Genomic DNA, 18,683 nt, shown 5'->3' on the forward strand with positions numbered 1-18,683 from the left:
GTTTTCCCCTTGGTTATTTCCCCGCCTCTCTCGGCGAATGTCCAACTTTATTAGCTTCGGTAAGAACGCAACTGTGTCGCGAGGTGTTTATGCTTCTGAAGTTATCAGGACTTTCTTCCCTCCCCCGACGGCCAAACCCACACTCCATGCCGCACTTTTAATGGCATTTTAGCAGCATATTAACTTTTGTAGTGGAAATGAGCAGTCGTCGACGGACCCTAGATTACATTGTTGGTGTGTACACACTCGTTCATTCATCCATTTGGAGGGTGGCAGCGACAAGGGGTGCGTTAAGTGCGTGTTAAAACCGACCAAGCGGCGCACGCACATTGCTTATCCGCCCCTACGTCCCAACCCCACCACCCCCTTCCCCCGAATAACCCCCTTCCCCTTGAATAACCCCCTGCCAACCCATTTATGGCCCCTAGCACACTGTCGCACTCACTTGCAAGCAGCCAAGTAACGAAGCGTGATTCAGCGAACCCCAGAAGCAGCCAAGGGGTTAACATACGCCACAACACAAGTACTCAATTACACTGGCCAGAAATTAAAATCACGCTGCAAACATTAGCCATGACTTGCCCAATTTGTTGGAATAAGGCTTCCTTATTGAATATATTTAAAAAAAATAAGTAGAACCATATCTTTTTAAAAAGCAAAATCTCACAAGTGTCGTAACAATTCAGAAAATATTAAAGCTTGCTTATTTATAGGAAACAATTAGTAACAACTTGAAATTATTTTCAAATTTTAAGAGAACATTTAATTTCACGTTAAACATTAAAAATGACTACCTTTAAAATTCTCAAAATTAACTAAGAATTTATGTTGCAAAAAAAAATTTGAAATTTCAAGAATGTTTCCAGTTCCTTGCTTACATTTCTTGCAATTTTGTTTTCGAGTGCACCCAAGTGCAATGTGTTCTTGAATGGTGCCTTAGCTGCTACTGCCGCTGCCTGGAAATCACAATTTATACACAATGTTGTAATATAATTTTTGCACAGCAAAACAGAGAGCAACTCAAGTGGCACATTGTTTGCTGGCGTCACTGTTGCTCCTTATGTAGTACTCCTCGGCAGGCACACCCACCCGATTTTCACCAGCTAACTTCCACCCATTTTCCGGTTATCCTTCGGGCCCTCGAGTGCATTGACCATGGCTGTGGGAACTTTATCTTCAGTTGCTGCAAGTGCCATAAATGCAATGCGGCTCACATTTATTTACGACTATTTGATTGCACTTGGTAACACTATGCAAATTTATAGAAAAATGCCTCTCGCACAACAGCTGCCCTGTTTTCTCTACCCAATTTCATTTTGCTGAACTGTGGACTCATTGGCGCATAAATGTCAATGACACGCAGATGTTTTAAACTCAATTAATTTTGAATTGTTAAAAATGGGCTACGAAAAATATAACTAATTGTTGCGACGTTTTAAACTTTTAATGAATCGGTTTTTTCGATTATGGAAATTTGTGTGTAACGAGCCATTGTATTATTTATGTATTTTTGTTAAATGGCACATTGAAAATCTAGAATTCGAGGTGAACAATCGGAATTCATTAGGTAATTTAATGCAAATTTGTTTTCTTCTTTGTATATTTAATCCTTGTTTGTGAATGACAAATTTCCATTTTGACCCAAATGCATGATTTCCATAAACAAAATATTTACTTAAATATTAAGTAATTCTGGTAACCGAAATTCCACTGAAAACTGGCATCATCGCCTGAGTAATTGATTTAAATTTTCTCCGGCGCTGTGTTGCTGCTCGCTATCATGTTATGAATATGTATCAGTCAACGATGCATGAAATAAGCAGCCAAAAATACATAAATACAGGATTTACGCCGCGTTTCGATAACGATGATGCCGCGGGGCACTGTTGACGTTGGCATAACATACAATAATTTCCGGTATTTGATAGCAGAAGCAAAAGCAGGGAAAGGAGCCAGTCGCCCTGCCCAGGAGTGTGGAGTTTGCAATTGTAAACAAACAAATTTCATGCTAGGTTGCACAAGATGGTTCCTCCCGCTTGTCGTCGTACCTTCCATAGTTCTTTTGATAAGGGGACGATGAATCAAATTCACAAAAAAAAATTGTCCAAATTGACATGCGACAGTCATAGCCGGAAGTACGCTTTTTGGATCTTTATTTTTGTTTTGTGTACCTCGTTTGAAACTCTAGAACATAAACATAGTTTTTATGTTGGTGTCAAGTAATTATATAATGTTTTTCCTATGATTATATTATATTAACGAAATACGTCTGATCTAATTGAAAACTATTTCATTAAATTCCAAATATACACATCGATAATGATATATTATTTATAGTTAGATAAAGAGTACCCCTCAACGTGTTTAATTACCTTCCATCTGTTTCTAAAAGATACCTTGATTAAGCAAAGCATCGAGGGTATCTCTTTGTCTTATCTTTCGCCTAGAGTCTACAGCTGAATACTTGTTTTTTTTTTTATTACAAATCGGATTGAAATCAGACTGTGGCACTGGAGCCGAGCGGCGGACATGTTAATTGGCAGCGCTGCAGGCTGAAGTGGCAACCAAGGGGGTTGTGAGGGCTCAGATATTGAAATCGAATGCGTTGGAGCACAATGGCCTCGGCCAGCGATTGTGATTGTGGCAGTGGTCGTGCTCCTCTGCTCCTGACGGAGTGGGTGGATGACCCCTCTATTCTGACCAATTGCGGTTGGATGAATCCATTTTGCATGCGTGGCGACATGTGTCAACTTCTATTAAGTTACCGCTGGTCATTCAACCCGCGGTCACAGACAGTCTCCCGCAGTTTTTCTGGCTCTGCGGTCAGCAGTTATTTGTAAGGGGGTGTAGGTGCTGCGGGATATTCACATAGATAATTCTTTTGCATTTGACTTGTTAAGCTTGTCTGCGTAGAATAATTTTAGATTCGCTTAGGAATACCCGTTTAGAAATAAATCGATTAATAGGTTCAAGCCTACTACCTAAATAAAATATTTATTACAATTGATATTTTATTTAACTTAATTAGTTGTATAATTATTTGAGTTTCCTAATTTTACCTAAAATTCTAATGGTAGAATACCACGGAAAGTGCGATTTAATTAGTTCCCTTTTCTGATAATTTACCGAATGCGTTATTCGAATTAAATAGCTTCCTCTCGAAATTTCCACATGCAATCCACTTATAATTTAACCATAATAGTGCCCTTTCCCCTCAATTAGCTACGGAATGTTCACCGAACATTTCCAATCAAATGCGAATTCGAAAATGCAAATCAACCAGCTTGCAATCGCAGTCAGTTTCCTGTCTATTACATCGAAGGGCAACAACTGAACTGGACGAGCTAATTACAAACCGAGTAGCCAGAAATGGGTCATCTGCATCGTTAGCTGCTGCTGAATCTCAATTCAAATCTGAACGCATAATTACAATGGAAAAGTCAACAAAAATCAAGTGCGCACAGACACAGAAAATGCAATTAGAAGTGACAAATTACAATTGGCAACAAGAAGCAAACGTTAAAACTGGCAGATGAACATGCAAATGTTGTATTCTGTAACAGCACAATGCATATTAAATTTCACAAAACTGTTTTAATTATTTTCATACTTCAGAGTCGTTATTTTTGAGTCCTTCTTCGGTTTTTTTTTATTTTCGAAATACTTTTTTAGCTGACATGAGGGAAATTTGTTTTCCACACACTTCTATGTCTTTTTTTATTTAATTTTTTTTTTATTTGTTTCGCCAGTTGTCTGAAAATTGTTGTTTGCCAACCGCACAACAATTGCATTTGATAGAGAGCCCCCCGGACCGCTGGTATGGAAATTGCGGTTAATTGAATTCACTGAACAGGGTTCAGAGTCAGCTGCTACTGCCGTTGACCGCTGGCCCATCTGTATGGTGTATGTCTGGTGTATGGTGTATGGTGTATTGTATAGCCGCCGCCATATGTGAAAATTAATTGAAGTTGTGCAGTTTTATGGGGCTTCGGAGCGCTGACCAACGCAGAACAGTGACAACTACAACGACAACGACAACCAAAATCTCGCATGACTAACTTTTTATGCCCGCTCGCTCCCCCACCAAACTATGCGTTACTTTTTATGAGCACTCCGAACCGCTTTTTATGAGCACCACGACCACCACCTCAGAAATGACAATGTCCACAGTGTTTATTATTTTTACGCTTTACTTTTAATTGACATTTGTCCAAGGATAATGAATCGCTGATATGCAACATGCCAACTTTTCATATTTCATGTTTGGTTAAACTCATTCCTTGTTTTTGTCCCTTAAAACGAAATGAGTTTTTCATATTCATTGCCAGCTGAGCAAGGTTAGTGGGGTTTTTTTTTTGGATTTATTAAAATCTGATGGAATAACTTTTGGTTACCCATAAAATATGTGTAACTTTTTATCCTTTACCAGTTGCTGAAGTTGCTATTTAAATAATGCAATACGACTAAATACATTTAAAGTTAATTGCAACATAAAAAAACTCAAACCCAGAAAGTATATATCTGTGTTTGTTGCTTAAAACCTAATTAAAATATAATTTAAAATCCCCCATTATTAGCTTATGTAGTGCCGTTTGAGTTTATGGACTGTTTTTTTATGCCACTCGCATTTATTTCAAGAACTTCTTCCAAGCGTTTTATCAAATTGTAACCATTTCATAGTTGCAAGACCCTTTTCACCCGCTTGGTGTCATGTATACATTCCATGATGTTATTTCCAGTTCCACGCTGTTGCCTTCAACTCCGCATAGTCATCCTCCGAGCGCCGGATTTATCCATAATGTCGCTTCTGTGGACCAAATATACTATATTATATTTATTCCCTTCCGCGCTCGTCTCGCCAGTCTGATTTTTTTTTTCCATGCGACGGTTTCTTGTGATACACTTCGTTTGGTTTTGTTAACCTTACCCCTTTTGTTTGATGTTTTTCCAGTTGTTGTTGTTGTTTTCGTTTTGCGTTCAGTCTGTGTGGCGTGAAAATTCAAATTAGATTTTAAAATTTAATAAATGTTTTGGGCAAATGAAAAGGTGCCATGAGCAAGGCACGTCGCAACACCTTGACATCCCACCTGGTTTCAACTGCCACATGCCACCTTCCACCTTCCGCCGGTTGAAAGTGCAGTTGAAAAGCAGAGAGCGTGAAAACATTTCGCAACATTTAAGTCGCTTTTAATGGCTTTTTTGTCTAGCTCGCTGGCCCCGCATCATCATCGCCATCATCCAACAGCAAACACAACGCACCTGACGAAGCTTCCCAGCCATGACATTGTGTTGTGTTTGCCACTCCAACTGGGATCGCTTTTATTTTTCGGCAGCTATGTATTCGGGATGGAGTTGCAACTAGATTGCACATTTGTGTTGCATGCCACTTTGATTGCCTTGCCGAAATGCAACATGTCTGCCAATTGGGTTGTTATGGCAGATATATCACCATGTAGCAATCTGTCATCATAATCGTCCGATATGACTGTAGAACGATGAGGGATTGCGTCTTCCACTCCATTTAATGCAGTCATTTTGGCGTAAACAGTTACGTTAACGCTTTTATAAAGAAAAATATTTGAATTGGGATCATATATCAGATCAACTTCGTGAATTTGTACTTTTAAGTAGGTCTATTATTTACATTTTACGCCTTTAAAATGAAAAATATATAGACGACCATATATCAAATCAATAGTTTTATATTTCCCTTTCTAATTAAGTTTATTATATTAATTTTTAAATAAATTCCTTTTTTTTTTTTTTTTTGGTTTCACATTTTTCTCATATTTTGTATTTTCATAGCTTATAATTCTAGCAGAAATTCTGGCCATTTGTATTGGAATAATTATTATCCAAATATTATTAGCTTGAACCAAACGCATTATCGACCACAAACATTTGCAATCGTGCATTCAGCTTCCAGCAAAATTGAATATAAAGGCAAAACAAATAAAAAAGAATTGACGGAAATTAAAAACATGACCATCATAATTTCTAGTCCATGTTCTGTGGGCCCATCAACTTCACCCTGAACAGCTAGATTCCACCCGTGGTATCTATAAATAATTTAAGCGATGGCGATTTGAGGCAACGCGAAAATACGTTCAGTTATATAAGAGGATCAAAGGGAATGAGATTTGGAAAATAACAAGAATAAATACGAATTTAATCCTATCGAATAACAGACGCTTAGTAATTGAGATAGGTATTTGAACTTTTAGTTATATATATTTTTTTTTTGTTCAAAATGCATTAGTTATGCCTAATAAATTTTATAAAATTTTTAGGTATTTTGCATAAGTAAATGAATCTCTTTTCCTTAAATCTTTTAAATTTTGAACTATAATGTTAGTTTTTTTTTTTTTTAATTTCCCAAGTTCTAACTTATTATGTAAATGCCTTGTATACCCAATAAACTGGTAATACTAAAAGTACGAAGTAGCAATGGCGAAACCGCATCATACGAACATATCTGGACGAAATGAAACGGTGCAACGATTTTATTGACGGGATGGAATGGAATGATCAGGAATGGGGACGGCAGTGTGGATGTTGAACAATTCAATTTACCACAAACTCGTTATTTTGGGGAATCCGGTCAGGGCCCCGTGAATCGTTGCGTTGCCCGTGGACCCACCACCTTTCCCGTATCCGTGAGCCGGAGTACCAGAGAACCAGAGAACCGGAGAACCTGGACAGCGGACAGCGTTCAAACCAATAATTGTTGCCGACGGGTGTGGACCGTACACCGAGTGCAGGGTGCAAAATGTATTTAAAATCTGTCGCCGTCATCAACGAAATGGGGACATTTTCTGGTTTTCCAGGGCGGAGTGCCACCCACACTGCCAGTCTCGCAAATATTTATGCAAATGTTTGGCTGCAGTGCTGTTGCCACTCTTATCCAAACTGTCCAGGTGACAGCAGCACAACGGAGATGCGCCGGAGTTTGCGGGCTGGAGGAGTCCAAAGTTTTGGGTGTGAGACGTTCGTGATTCTGTCCGAGAAATATTAAATTAATTGTTGCGGTTGACGCTGCATCCCAGTCTGTGTCTGTTGGAATTTAAGACAGGGTAAATTCTCTTTAATATATCAAGGCAAATACAGTATAAATCAAAAAACAATCACAGTTACTCGAATTTAAGCAAATCGCAAAATAAATAGTAACCACAAGATTTAATAAAAGCAAAAAGAAAAGATCCTTGTGCAGTTTGTATGATAAATCCAGAAAATTTATTCAATTTGAAATGTCAAATAAATACTTATAAAATGTGTATTGCTATGCCTAAAAGCAGAAGTACCAACCAACAACCTATATGTATTTTTCTATCACAGCTTTTCCTATCTACTTTAGAACCCCTATGCAGTTTCTATGATTAAATGCAGCAAACATATTTGATTTTAGATTTCAAATAAATTACTCGTAAAATGTATATAGAAAACACAAGCTGGTTAAACAATCGTATGAAAAATCCCAACCGAAACTTTCACAATCATGGGTTCAACAGAAGTTTATAATGTCAGGCGGCCACATGGCGTATGCGTAATGTGGCCAAATGGATTTTACCAGGCTTACATGACTCAGCAGCCATGAGTGGGCGGGCATTTGGGATTAGGCCATGTACTCATATGTATATGCAACACGACAAACATCAGCTAAAATAATAAGAAGGAGAAGGAGGGGAGAGAAGCTGCTGCTAGTTTTGGCCAATGTCTTGAAGCATAATTCGTGTGGAATCCGGCCTGCAGTTGATGTCCTTGCAACAGCTGCAACAGCAGACGAAATTTAAACAATTTTTGAAATTTACACAAGCAAGCAAACACACACGCTTTGTTGACCAAGGACATTGCTCTCTTTCTCTCCCTCGCTCTCCCCAGCTAACTTCAAAATATGCATAAATCCTGTGTCGAAAATTTATATTTACATTTTGCTCGTGCTATTTAACAACATTTGGTCAGGACGAGCGGGCCAGGCGCATTATGGGGCTTCCCCTGCATTCTGCCTCCACTTCAGCAGTTTCTGCGGCTTCCGAAAGTTTTGCGTTTTAACACTTTGCACTTGTCCACTGCGTTTTGGGAGGATGTTGCCGGAGCTTCTCTGCTGCTGCTGCTACAAGTTGTTTGTTTTATTACAAGTGCCAAATAATTTAACTGCTAAAATATTAAATTTCCCTTTGAATGAGTCGCCAGTCGGCAGTCGGCAGTGTGTGGGAATGTATGAGTATACTCGTTTGTGTTGTTCGTTGCCGTTGGCTGTGGTCGTAAATTTGCTAGTGACCAAGCGCCTTGGGAGCCCAGCAGTGTCAGTTCAATGGGCCATTTGGGGAATCTGTTTGTTTGCACAGACATCTATAAATACGCACATGTTTGAGTTTAATTAAAATGGACATTAGGTTGGGTAGCCGGGTAGCCAGAAGAGCCAAATATGCGTTCGCAGACAAATATACAGAAAAATATATTTATTTGATCCGAGTACAGAATAAGCAAATACTTGGCTGCTCCAGCCCACATGCAGTCATTGGAGCCTTGAATGGGCTCTAATTAACATGTCCCCCATATTCAGACTTCGCCTTGTGGTAAATCCGAGGCTAAAGGAGCGCGGCAAGACATCCTCAGTTTGGTCGAATAAGGGGCAGCAACAGGAAGGGGAAACTGGCAATGAACACTTCATTCAGCAAGTTTAAATTGAAGTGAAAATTGCGGTTGGTCGGGGCTTGAAAGACACTAGTCGTGCACTTAGAAAAATTATAATAAACTGCAGGTTAATTTTTAATAAAGGTTTTTGTTTTTAACCTTATTACTTACAAAGAACTTAAACCTAAGGAAATACATATAATGATTGCCAGGAACATAAAATGTATTTTTATTTTAAACTTGCATCTGTGTTTTGTATTTCGCGAAGTGTAGATATACTCGCACTAACCTGTAACGACAAAAGCAACATCAACCATCGATTATGGTAGGCAAGCTCTCCAACCAGACGGCAGAGCAGGCTAAAAAGGAAATCTGAAAGGGATGGGGAGTGTTAGACGCCCGCTGGCTGTCATGCGGTCTTTTTTAAGTGCTTTACGGGTTATTTTCGGGACATTGGTGGGCGGCATTTCCGAAGGGTGTCAGGGCACTTGATAATGACGATGACAACGACAACGACAACGGCAACTCTGTTGTCATAGGCGACTGTAACTGCTGGCGAACACGGCTCCATGTTTCCCATCGTTCTGCAGAGGAGCTGCCTCTTGAGTGTTCCAATTGAATTTAAAACAAGTTCAAAATTGTTCGCATTGGTTCCCAAGTGTTTTTTGGCTTTCCGGGGTATCTTGCATTTTTACACAGGCACAAAACAAAAAATATTGAATATTGGATTTCAAATAAAATATTAAATATTATCAAGAAAATATTCTAGCTGTGCAAATTAAAAAATATGTAAAATATCAAATAGAAAATGATGTCATTTCAAGGACATCAAATGCATTTCTATACCGCATTCCCTATAAAGTTATTATGTTGAGCCCCAGTAAAACTCATAAACTCATCACCCCCTTACAAAGTCAGCAACATGACAAAGGGCATAATGCACTTCTTAACAGAAGATTACGTTGGAGAACCTATAGACAGTCCTTAGCCGCAGTCATAAACCACTTTTATCATGGCCCAGCACGAGGATTCTCACTTCACATTGACCGTCCACCTACCGCCCATCTCTGCAGTCCATCTTTATTTCGACTGCCCGACTTGGTTGCTCCTCTTTTGGCCAAATGGACAGGAAACTCCTTTCTGCTTATCTGTCGTCTCCCTTTGGCGAAAGGCAATGCTGAAATTCCAACCCAAGGGGCCAAGTAAATATTTCCAGTTTTCGGCCACAAATGCAATTGGGCTTGATGATATTTGTTGCTTCCGTTTTGGTTTGCAGTTAAGGAAATGAAGCTAGTACAGTTATTTTCGGAGGTACACTGAAGTCTTAAAGTGGGTTACAATTTAAACTTTAATACTTCTTGCTTTAAACTTTCTACACTTAAAATTCTGTAAGTTGTTTAATATCTGCGCTGATATAGAAATATTTTGTTTGAGTTATGTATTTGCCTATTTTTATCAATCAATCTGAAAAATTCTGCGATATTTTCTACGGTATACACCGCAACTTTCAGCTGACTTTGCACAACACTCTATTTTGTCAATCAGTATCAGATCGGGCCACAAGTTCCATATGTCCTAACCGGTATTCTGCGGCCCACTTCTACTACCACCTGTCTTTACATTGATATAAGAGTGTGTGGATGCGTGGGTTTGCGAATATGTACAACCGCATAGGGCTCTCCATTTATTTTATGGCCGAGCTGCATGCAACGAAAATTCCCCAACAATTTGGTGTGCACTCCACCTTCTCCACCTCAACCTCAACCACAAACATAAGGCATATGGTGGCCACATTCCTCGGATCGGGTGGTTCGATATCTCCCCACATTCGAGCATTCCCGGCTGTCTTATCAGTGCCTGCCTTGGGCCAAGCGCTCCGAACACACAGTTTAGTTTAAAATTCCGGCCCGTATTCGAGAGGAGTCTCCTTCGCCATTTTCCACACTCCTATGTGTGTTTGTGTGTGTGTGTGTGTGTGTATGTGTGTTTAAGTTTGGGTGTGTGTGTGTTCAATGTCAGGCGGTTGTCCCAGAGGAAGTTTGTGCTTTGTGTGACAAGTCGACATATTTCTCTTGGTTTTTCCGGGGGACCCCCTACTTGCCTCTCGTTTCGAGCGGGCTTGTTGATATTGCACTTTGCCTTGCATGCAAAACGCTGCCAACAACAACAACAACAACAACAACAACAACCAGCAGCAGCTGCACGGCAAAGGAGCAAGCAGGTCAAAAGCCAAACAGTTGCACTGCCGAATGAACTTTTCTAATTTCATGAGTTAAGGGGAGAAGCCAGAGTCACTAACCTTTCTCTCGTTCTATCGTCCTCTCGCTCTCCGCAGGACCAATCAGGTCGACCGAGTCCTGTGGCACCATTTTCCATTTGCCTGGCAGGGGAAATTATTCTGTCGTTAATTAGTGCCCAATACAGAGAGGAGCCCCCCATACATTTGGCTTATTTCTAGACCATTTAGACGCAGGCGGCCGAGCTCTGTCGTTTAGAAACTTTTCTTTTTCATTTGGCCCAAAGTCATTCCAGGACCCCATAACCATCATCATCATCATCGTTGGCATCGTCGTCCTTGTCATCGGTTGCCTTCAGTTTGCACTTGACCACAAATTGCTTGGCTACCGTTTGCTTTAGCCTTCTAACTAAGATTTTGTCGTTCCGACTTCAACGTCCATTCGCACAGATACAAATTTTGTTTATCTTCTGCCGGCACTTGAGTTGAGCCGAGTGCAAAGTTACGGATGGCTGGTAGTGGAGATCCCCGGATGCGGATGCGAATGTGAATGCCAAGTGGGTTCTTAACAGCTGCGACAATTAGACTTCTACCTGCCAGCCTTCTACCAGTTTTTCGTCTGCCTTTCGTAAGCCCTGCATTGAATAACTTGATTTGAGCTGATTGTGACAGCTTGTGAGCTTCTCAATACAAGTCAATCATCGTTTTTTCTTTGGCCCAAAGCGAACTACGAACGTTCTGGGAGGAGATTTCTTATCGTACTTTGAAATAATGAAGAATGATGGCATATTTCGTAACCATTTACAACTGTTATAGTTGTATCTTCAAATAAGATTCATTTATGTTGTGGGTTCTATGTCCTAATTGAAAACCCTTCTTTAAGCAGACATAAATAATTTATTCGCTTCTGACCACAAATCTGTTTGCTCAGGCCCAAAAGTTGCTAGTCACCCGACATATGTAGAACCCACGCATAAAACCACATGCATATGTATCACTATTTTGATCAATGTATTTAATATTAATGTGCTCTTGTAAGGCAACAGCTGAAAAAAATAACGCACGGAAATGAGAATCGTATTCTGGAATGGATGGGGAAGGTGTTCCATTCAGAAGAAGGCCGAAAGGTCGGGGTAGAAAAACTAATTTGTATGCGGAAGGCGGCGGGTGTCGCCAACCGACGGACACTCATTCTGTCGGACGTTTTGTTTTGCTTTTGCCATGGACGCGGCCAAAATGCGTAATCTGTTTTCTTGCCCAACCAACGTGGCTTCTACGAGTGTGGCTTTATGCGAAAGTGCCAAAGCGCAGGTGACGACGATGACGGCGACACTTTTTCTGCAAAAGTGTGACAACAACGGAAGGCTGTCGCAACGGGCAGAACACATTAGTTATCCGTATTGAGTGGGCGGATGGTAGGTCAGGGATGTGGCCCCTAAAGACTCATTCAAAGTCCAGAGGCGTTGAAAACCGCTAAGAACTCATTATGCCATTGGAATGTGGACGGACAAAAAGATAGAATAACTGTGGAGTTGCAGACATCCAAGACTTCTCAAAGATAATTAATAACTTAAAGCTCATTTAATCCTGAGTTCATATTATTCTTCAAGGATATTATTTCTGCAAATTAAATTCACAAAATTTCCTAAAAGCCCTAAAGCAACTCAATATCCTGCTGTTCATAACGTTCATCGTCAAACAATTGCGCAAATTAAAACATTTTTAATTAAGGCAAATATAAAAAGCGTAGCAATTGTCGTGTAAACAAATTAAGACTAAACTCGCTGACGATGCTCATGGGGACAGGGGCTGAATAAACAAAGGAAGAAATGATTAAATAAATAAACAGCAGCGGGAACGGAATGAAACGGTAACAACGTGGTAATCAAATCATTTACAAAATAAAAGCAAATTAGGGAAAATTGTATGAATTGTGCTCCCGACATCCACGCATCAACGGCAGCGCCAAAAGCAGCGGAGGCGAACATTTTGCGATTGCGATGATTTCCACTTGTTAATGCAAAAGCAACGCCAGCAGCAAACACGCACATGCCACGCCCATTTAATGTACGCCCACGACTTGGCCCACAGCATTTATTGCGCCCAGTTGTATGCTATATAATTTTTGAATTTTTCCTAAGAAGAAGGAGGGAAGGAGTTTTAGAATTTTGTTTGGGAATCGTTAAATGGAAATCATTTCATGGGACTCGTTTTTTATTCTATCCCTAATGAATGTGCTTTTAATAAGATTTAAAAATAAAAGTTCATTTTTATTGCTCTGCTTCACAGGGACCACAAAAAAGGAAAGAAAAATACAAAATTGTTTAAGCTCCAGAAGAAATGTTTAAATATATACAAAATATAATCATTATGAGCTTATATTTTGTATGGATGGCTTTTTATTTTTCCAATCCATTTAATGCACATTTTCAATAGTAAATTATTAAATAAATATTAACAACTTTGAAACTATTTTTTTATCTGTAGCAGAATGCAATACTCCCATTCATGTATTTTTCTTTGCCAGAGTATTCGACGTCTTTGTTGCAATTTCGTTAACATTTGTTGCCTCAAATATTTGGTGTTCCTTATTCAGTTATAATTTTTTTTCCTTTTGGCTGTTTCCTTATTTTTCTTTTAAAGCGTCGAAATTGTGTAAAGCGTCTGTTATGGCCTTTTGGGGTGCTGATTCGGTTTGGGGTTCCTTGGGGTGGGCTCGAATGCTCTTTGTGTGCCAAAGTATATGTATGTGTGTGTGTGTATTTATGGCGTCTTTCGCCCTCAATTTCATTTGCAATTGAATTTGGGATTATTTTTCATTTTTGCTTGCGCATCTCACACACACTTGCACAGAGAGCAAAGGCCACAAGTGGCCTGAATGGGTCCATGCCCGTAATTGGGAGACGAAAATGGGCGTTGGGCGGTGGGGGAGTGGCAGGAAGGATCGAGGAGAAGGGGGTGGCAAAAGCCCAGCTACGAAAGCCGCTTGCATGTCTGAACGTCGTTTGTCTCCGACTCAAGCTGAATTTTTCCTGCTTCGACTCCCACTTTATACCCAGTAATCTTTGACATCGAGGGTAGTTTTGACTGTAAATGGGTTTTTAAATTCCCTATAGAAATAAAATGTAAACTAGTAGAGATCATCTATATGATTGCCTTAATTCTGAGAAGCCTATACAAAAATCTAAGCAAACTTCTTTTGCCGAAACATTTCTAAATGTGGAAATTGTAAACGTTTCAAAAGGCTAACTATTGTGCAGCTTATATAGGGTATTTAGAAGTTTTACCACTCTACTTAAACCCTCTTTAGTTTCTTTTTTTTTTGTTGGAAGGCTACCAGAACGACAAAACCCAAGCTGCCCTGAGCTTGACTGGCAACGGAAGTTGTAAAATTCATAAGTCGAGCGAGCGCGCGCGTGGCTTTTGTTCAATTGGCGCAACAAGAAAAAGGACAAAAAAATGTTGTAAAGAATAAAATAAAATAGAAATCTTGCGACAAAAAACACGTAAAACATCGAAGGAGCAGTGAAAACCTTGTACAAGTGCAAGCGTCGATCTGAACTCCAGTAAAAAGATAACACAAAAGTGCACTTTAATCTTTGTGCAGAAATCTCGACGAGTCGCTGGGCGATGGACTCAAAGCTAAAGCTAAAGCGAAATATGATTGAAGTGTCGCTGGGGGAGGGGGAGTGAAGGGGGGTAAAAGGATGTGCGACACAAATGTGTGACAGCAAATGAAGCCAGTGTCGAATCCACTTAAAAATACAGCAAAAGCGACTCTTAACTTTCTTTTACAAAAACGTTCTAAACAATTTTTTGTAACATTTTCAAGAGATAGAGATTGAGTTGATTGTGACTTCGACATTGTTTTTAGTATTTAACGAACTAATCATTAAATAATAAATTTATTGTTTATAGGAATAATTATTTTAAAAAATTCAAAGATAACTAAAAATATTTGAAAGGGTATCAGTTAGTATCTGAACTTTTTTAAGTCTGTTCCCTAATCCAACTATTAAATTAGGATAAATTCTGAATCCGTGCCTTAGAACATTTTCTCTGCGTGTGCGGAAAAGGAGTTGTCCTGGAGCAAAGAAGCAAGGCGGATAAATCCAGGATGGAGCAGAGTGGGGAAAAGGGGCAGAAGGCAGAAGGCAAAAAGCAGCCGTTGAGTGGCACGGAGAAATTGGAAAAATGAAATGTGCAGGAGACGCGCTCTCTATTACGCTGGCGATGGCGACTCAACAGCTGTTGATTGAAATGGGAAAAGGGCGGGGAGTGTGCAGTAAAAGAACGTGGATGGGGTGGAGCTTTGGATTAGGAATTGCTTGTGGGGGCGGTGTGGATCACATGAGAACGTGGCACTGTCGTTGGTCAAAGCGAGCTGTGCTAGCTGGTTGTGGCATAAAAACCGAAAATCAGACAACATCTTGGGGTTGGCTAGGCAACATCAGATACCGATTGAATGCACCCAGCCAGCCTCCTTCCATCTTACACTCGAAAACTCATAAGAGCGCCCAGCAACAATAAAGCTGCCCTAAAAGTAAGAGGGAAAAATGGGGGGAAAAAGGGTGGGAAAATTCAAGCAGAAGGCGATGCAGCAAAATGAAATAAAAACGGGTCATTGGAGTAAGAAGCGGCATGCAACAAAATAAAACATTGCGAGGGATATATAGAGAAGGCAGAGCGAACTCGAGGGTTTTGCCTTTGATATGCAAATTGCATGCCACTGTGGATTCCGTGGAGCGTCGCAGGGGGGAAGGGGGTGGGGGTGGCATTTGCGGAAGCTGTGCCTGCTGCGGCTTTGCTGGCTTCTCGAGGGTTTACGTATTTAGTGGCTCCCTTCTATGTCTATGGCTCATGGCTCCGGCTCCGGCTTTTCCTGGGGAAGCATTCCACCTGCATCCCCGGCACGCTGCACTGCGGAAAATGTGGCAGGAAAAAATAAACAAACTTTAAATATGCATAATTATTCTGGATACTAAGTAATACCCGCGAAGCTTAAATACTTAAGTATCTTTTGCTTACAACTTTTGCGGGTATTATCTCCACATTTTCTGTTAAAAGCATTTTAGGTTTTTTGAAGTGCTTTAAATTTGGCGTAGGTCGCGTGCTCCATTGGCAACGTTGCCATTCTGCAGTGAAGTACGACAACGCCGCCAAAATGCTTGTAATAAAGACAAACAGTTCGGGAATGGGCAAATAAAAAGCGAGCGCGAAGAAAACGAAGAAGAATAAGCAAATGCATAATGGTAATGGCACGGCAACAGCAAAAGCAACAGAAAAAGCAGAAGCAAAGGCAAAAGCAGTGGAGTCTCTACCAACTTCGTGCCGCCCCCGCTTGCTTGACACAATAGCATCAGCCAAATAAAAATTTATAGCTCCACTGAAAGCTGCATCTGCACTGGAAGCTGACTGGACTGGACAGCGGTCCTCGTCCTGGCGCCAGGATGAATATCCTCCGTCTGCCAGTGCCAAGAAAGAGTGCCGGCAAGGAGCCGAATCCTGTTGCCATGTTATGACTTTCGTGCTGGCTGAGTGGGTTCTCAAAAGGAGCCGGTTGGAAAGGCGAGAAGGTGCTTAAGGAGCAGCCGAGCGAGTGGCATAAATGATGTTTAATGAAAAGTGCAGAGTGTCTTCGAAAACACAACTGTAGGAATATTTTCTTAAATTTCATTAAAAATAATGATTTACACTCACTTTTTATTATAAACTTAGGGATTTTTGGTTCGTTCGTTAATACATTTTAATCTTTTGTTTTACAAAAATATTTAAAAATAACGATTGAATAAATATGAAAGGCTTTGCCGTGTTCAGTAAAGCCCTTCGATCCACGTATTAATTGATTTCATGAAGCATCCCCAGTACTTCCAATAAAAAGTATTACTTTAATTATAAAATTTCATATCGCATACGGCTTTATTCATTTTTCGCTGAACTTAAATATTCGTTTCACTGCCCCAGATATTCGGGACAGCTCTCGTAACTCAGAAGATTATTCTGGAAATAAATGTAAATGGCTGAGACCATAAAACTCTCACAGCTTTTAAAAATGTGCGCCACTCTGTGGTGCTGTACTTTATTCGGTTTTCCGCCCTGTTGCATCGTTTCGTCCCTTTTGGTTTATTTAATGTTGACAATCGCGATGAGGGGTAGAAACGCGAGCGAATCGCGTGCAAAACGCGTCCTCGGTTGTGGACAAAGAGCAGCAGCAGAGCGCGTCTCTCTGGCTGCGCTTAAACAATAAAACAATAAATTTTCATTACCGGCTAGCGGCTATTAACGGTTTCCGCTGCCCAAGACAATGCTCCGCCAGGAGCCCGGCAAAACAGTAAATATAATTGTTGATACACTTTTAAAGTGCATTTCCATCCATTTTCCCAGCGATATTTCAAAGCTTCACCTTTTCATTTAAACTCTTAACTTAAACATTTGACTTCGGCATTTGCATTAAAATTTTTCCGCATCTGTGTGGGTTTGCCTTTTAATTACATTTTTGTGGCTTTCACTTGGTAGGTCATAAATAATTTCCCCATTGAGTTCGGAAAGATAGGGAAACCCCAAATGCCGGACTGCATCAGCAAATTAACATTCCTCATTCTTCTGCCCCTATATATACATACATTTTTTTTTTTTGTGTTTCCAACCAACTTACTTCCCGCATTCATTCGAAGCTTTTGTTCCTCCTTTGCAGGTCACGTGGCCGGCTGTGGCATCACGGATGAGGTCTCCCAGTGGATGGAGAACATACAAAATTCAGCCGTCGAAGAGTTGCCGGAGCCCATGTCAAAGGACTACCAGAAACTCCACCGGAAGCAGCTGCACAAAAGTCCGCCCCACAGCAGCAGCAACAGCAACAGCAGCAGCAGCAGCAACATCAGCCCCATCCGCCCAAGAAATACATCAGTGGCGATGAGGACTTCAAGTATCCCCACCAGAAGTACACGAAGGAGGCGAACATCGCCGAGGGGGCGTTCTATGATCCTTCGACCGGACGTCGCCTCGGCTCATCCGCCAACGTGGCCGACTGGCATCAGCTCGTCCACGAGCGGGTGCGACGGGCCACCGACGGTGGAACTGGACGCGGTCGCGCGGACAATAATAATACCTGCTCGCTCTACATTCAAACGGATCCATTGATTTGGCGCCATATACGCGAAGGCATTTCCGATGTAAGTTTACCTTTAATTAAAAAAAAAAATAATCAAGGGGCAAGCAACAAACAAATTGTGCTTCATTTTATTGATTTTTACGATTTGTTTGAAAATTAATTTAAATTTATGCTTGATCTAATTTAAAGTATAGGTACATTATAAAAAAAAGGCCTGACTAGAGCTAAAAGTCTGTGGCGTTGACAACAGGCACGTGCGCCAAATTAAAATATGGAAAAAGTAGGAAAAAACACCATAATTTTTGCAATTTTTTACGAGCCAACAGGCTTTCCATGAAAGTAAAGTGCGCATAAAACAAAGAAGGCGGGATATTTCTGGAATGGGAATATCAAAGGCACGTAGACATCGTAGTTGTTAGGCACTTTTTTTATGGATAAACAGAAATTGTCTGGCGCCCTACACCATAATTTTAAGGTTCCTATTTCAGGGGCTTATGGTTCAGTGATTCGTAGAAATTTGTAAAATACCTGAGAAATTATATATTGCATAGAACAATGCGATTAATTTTCACAAAGCTGTTCCAAGAAACATTTCCTCAAATAATTTTACAAATTTATAGCTTTTTTTTTTAATCTTTGTCTCAGAAATTTAAAATATATATTCTTACATTTTTACATAAAATTATTATGCCACGAGCTTAT

At 40.3% G+C, this 18,683-nt stretch overlaps 1 protein-coding gene across 1 annotated transcript in view; it reads left to right on the top strand.

The window, feature by feature from the left end:
- Window positions 1-18,683, top strand: part of LOC108092652 (disintegrin and metalloproteinase domain-containing protein 10) — an 84,763-nt gene that overhangs the window by 60,026 nt on the left and 6,054 nt on the right. Inside the window, 2 exon segments of the mRNA XM_017192304.2 lie at window positions 17,565-17,693; window positions 17,696-18,042. Coding sequence (XP_017047793.2) covers window positions 17,565-17,693; window positions 17,696-18,042 — 476 coding nt within the window.

This window comes from Drosophila ficusphila, unplaced genomic scaffold (assembly GCF_018152265.1).
Source record: "Drosophila ficusphila isolate 14025-0441.05 unplaced genomic scaffold, ASM1815226v1 contig_127, whole genome shotgun sequence".
NCBI classification, from domain to species: Eukaryota; Metazoa; Arthropoda; class Insecta; order Diptera; family Drosophilidae; genus Drosophila; species Drosophila ficusphila.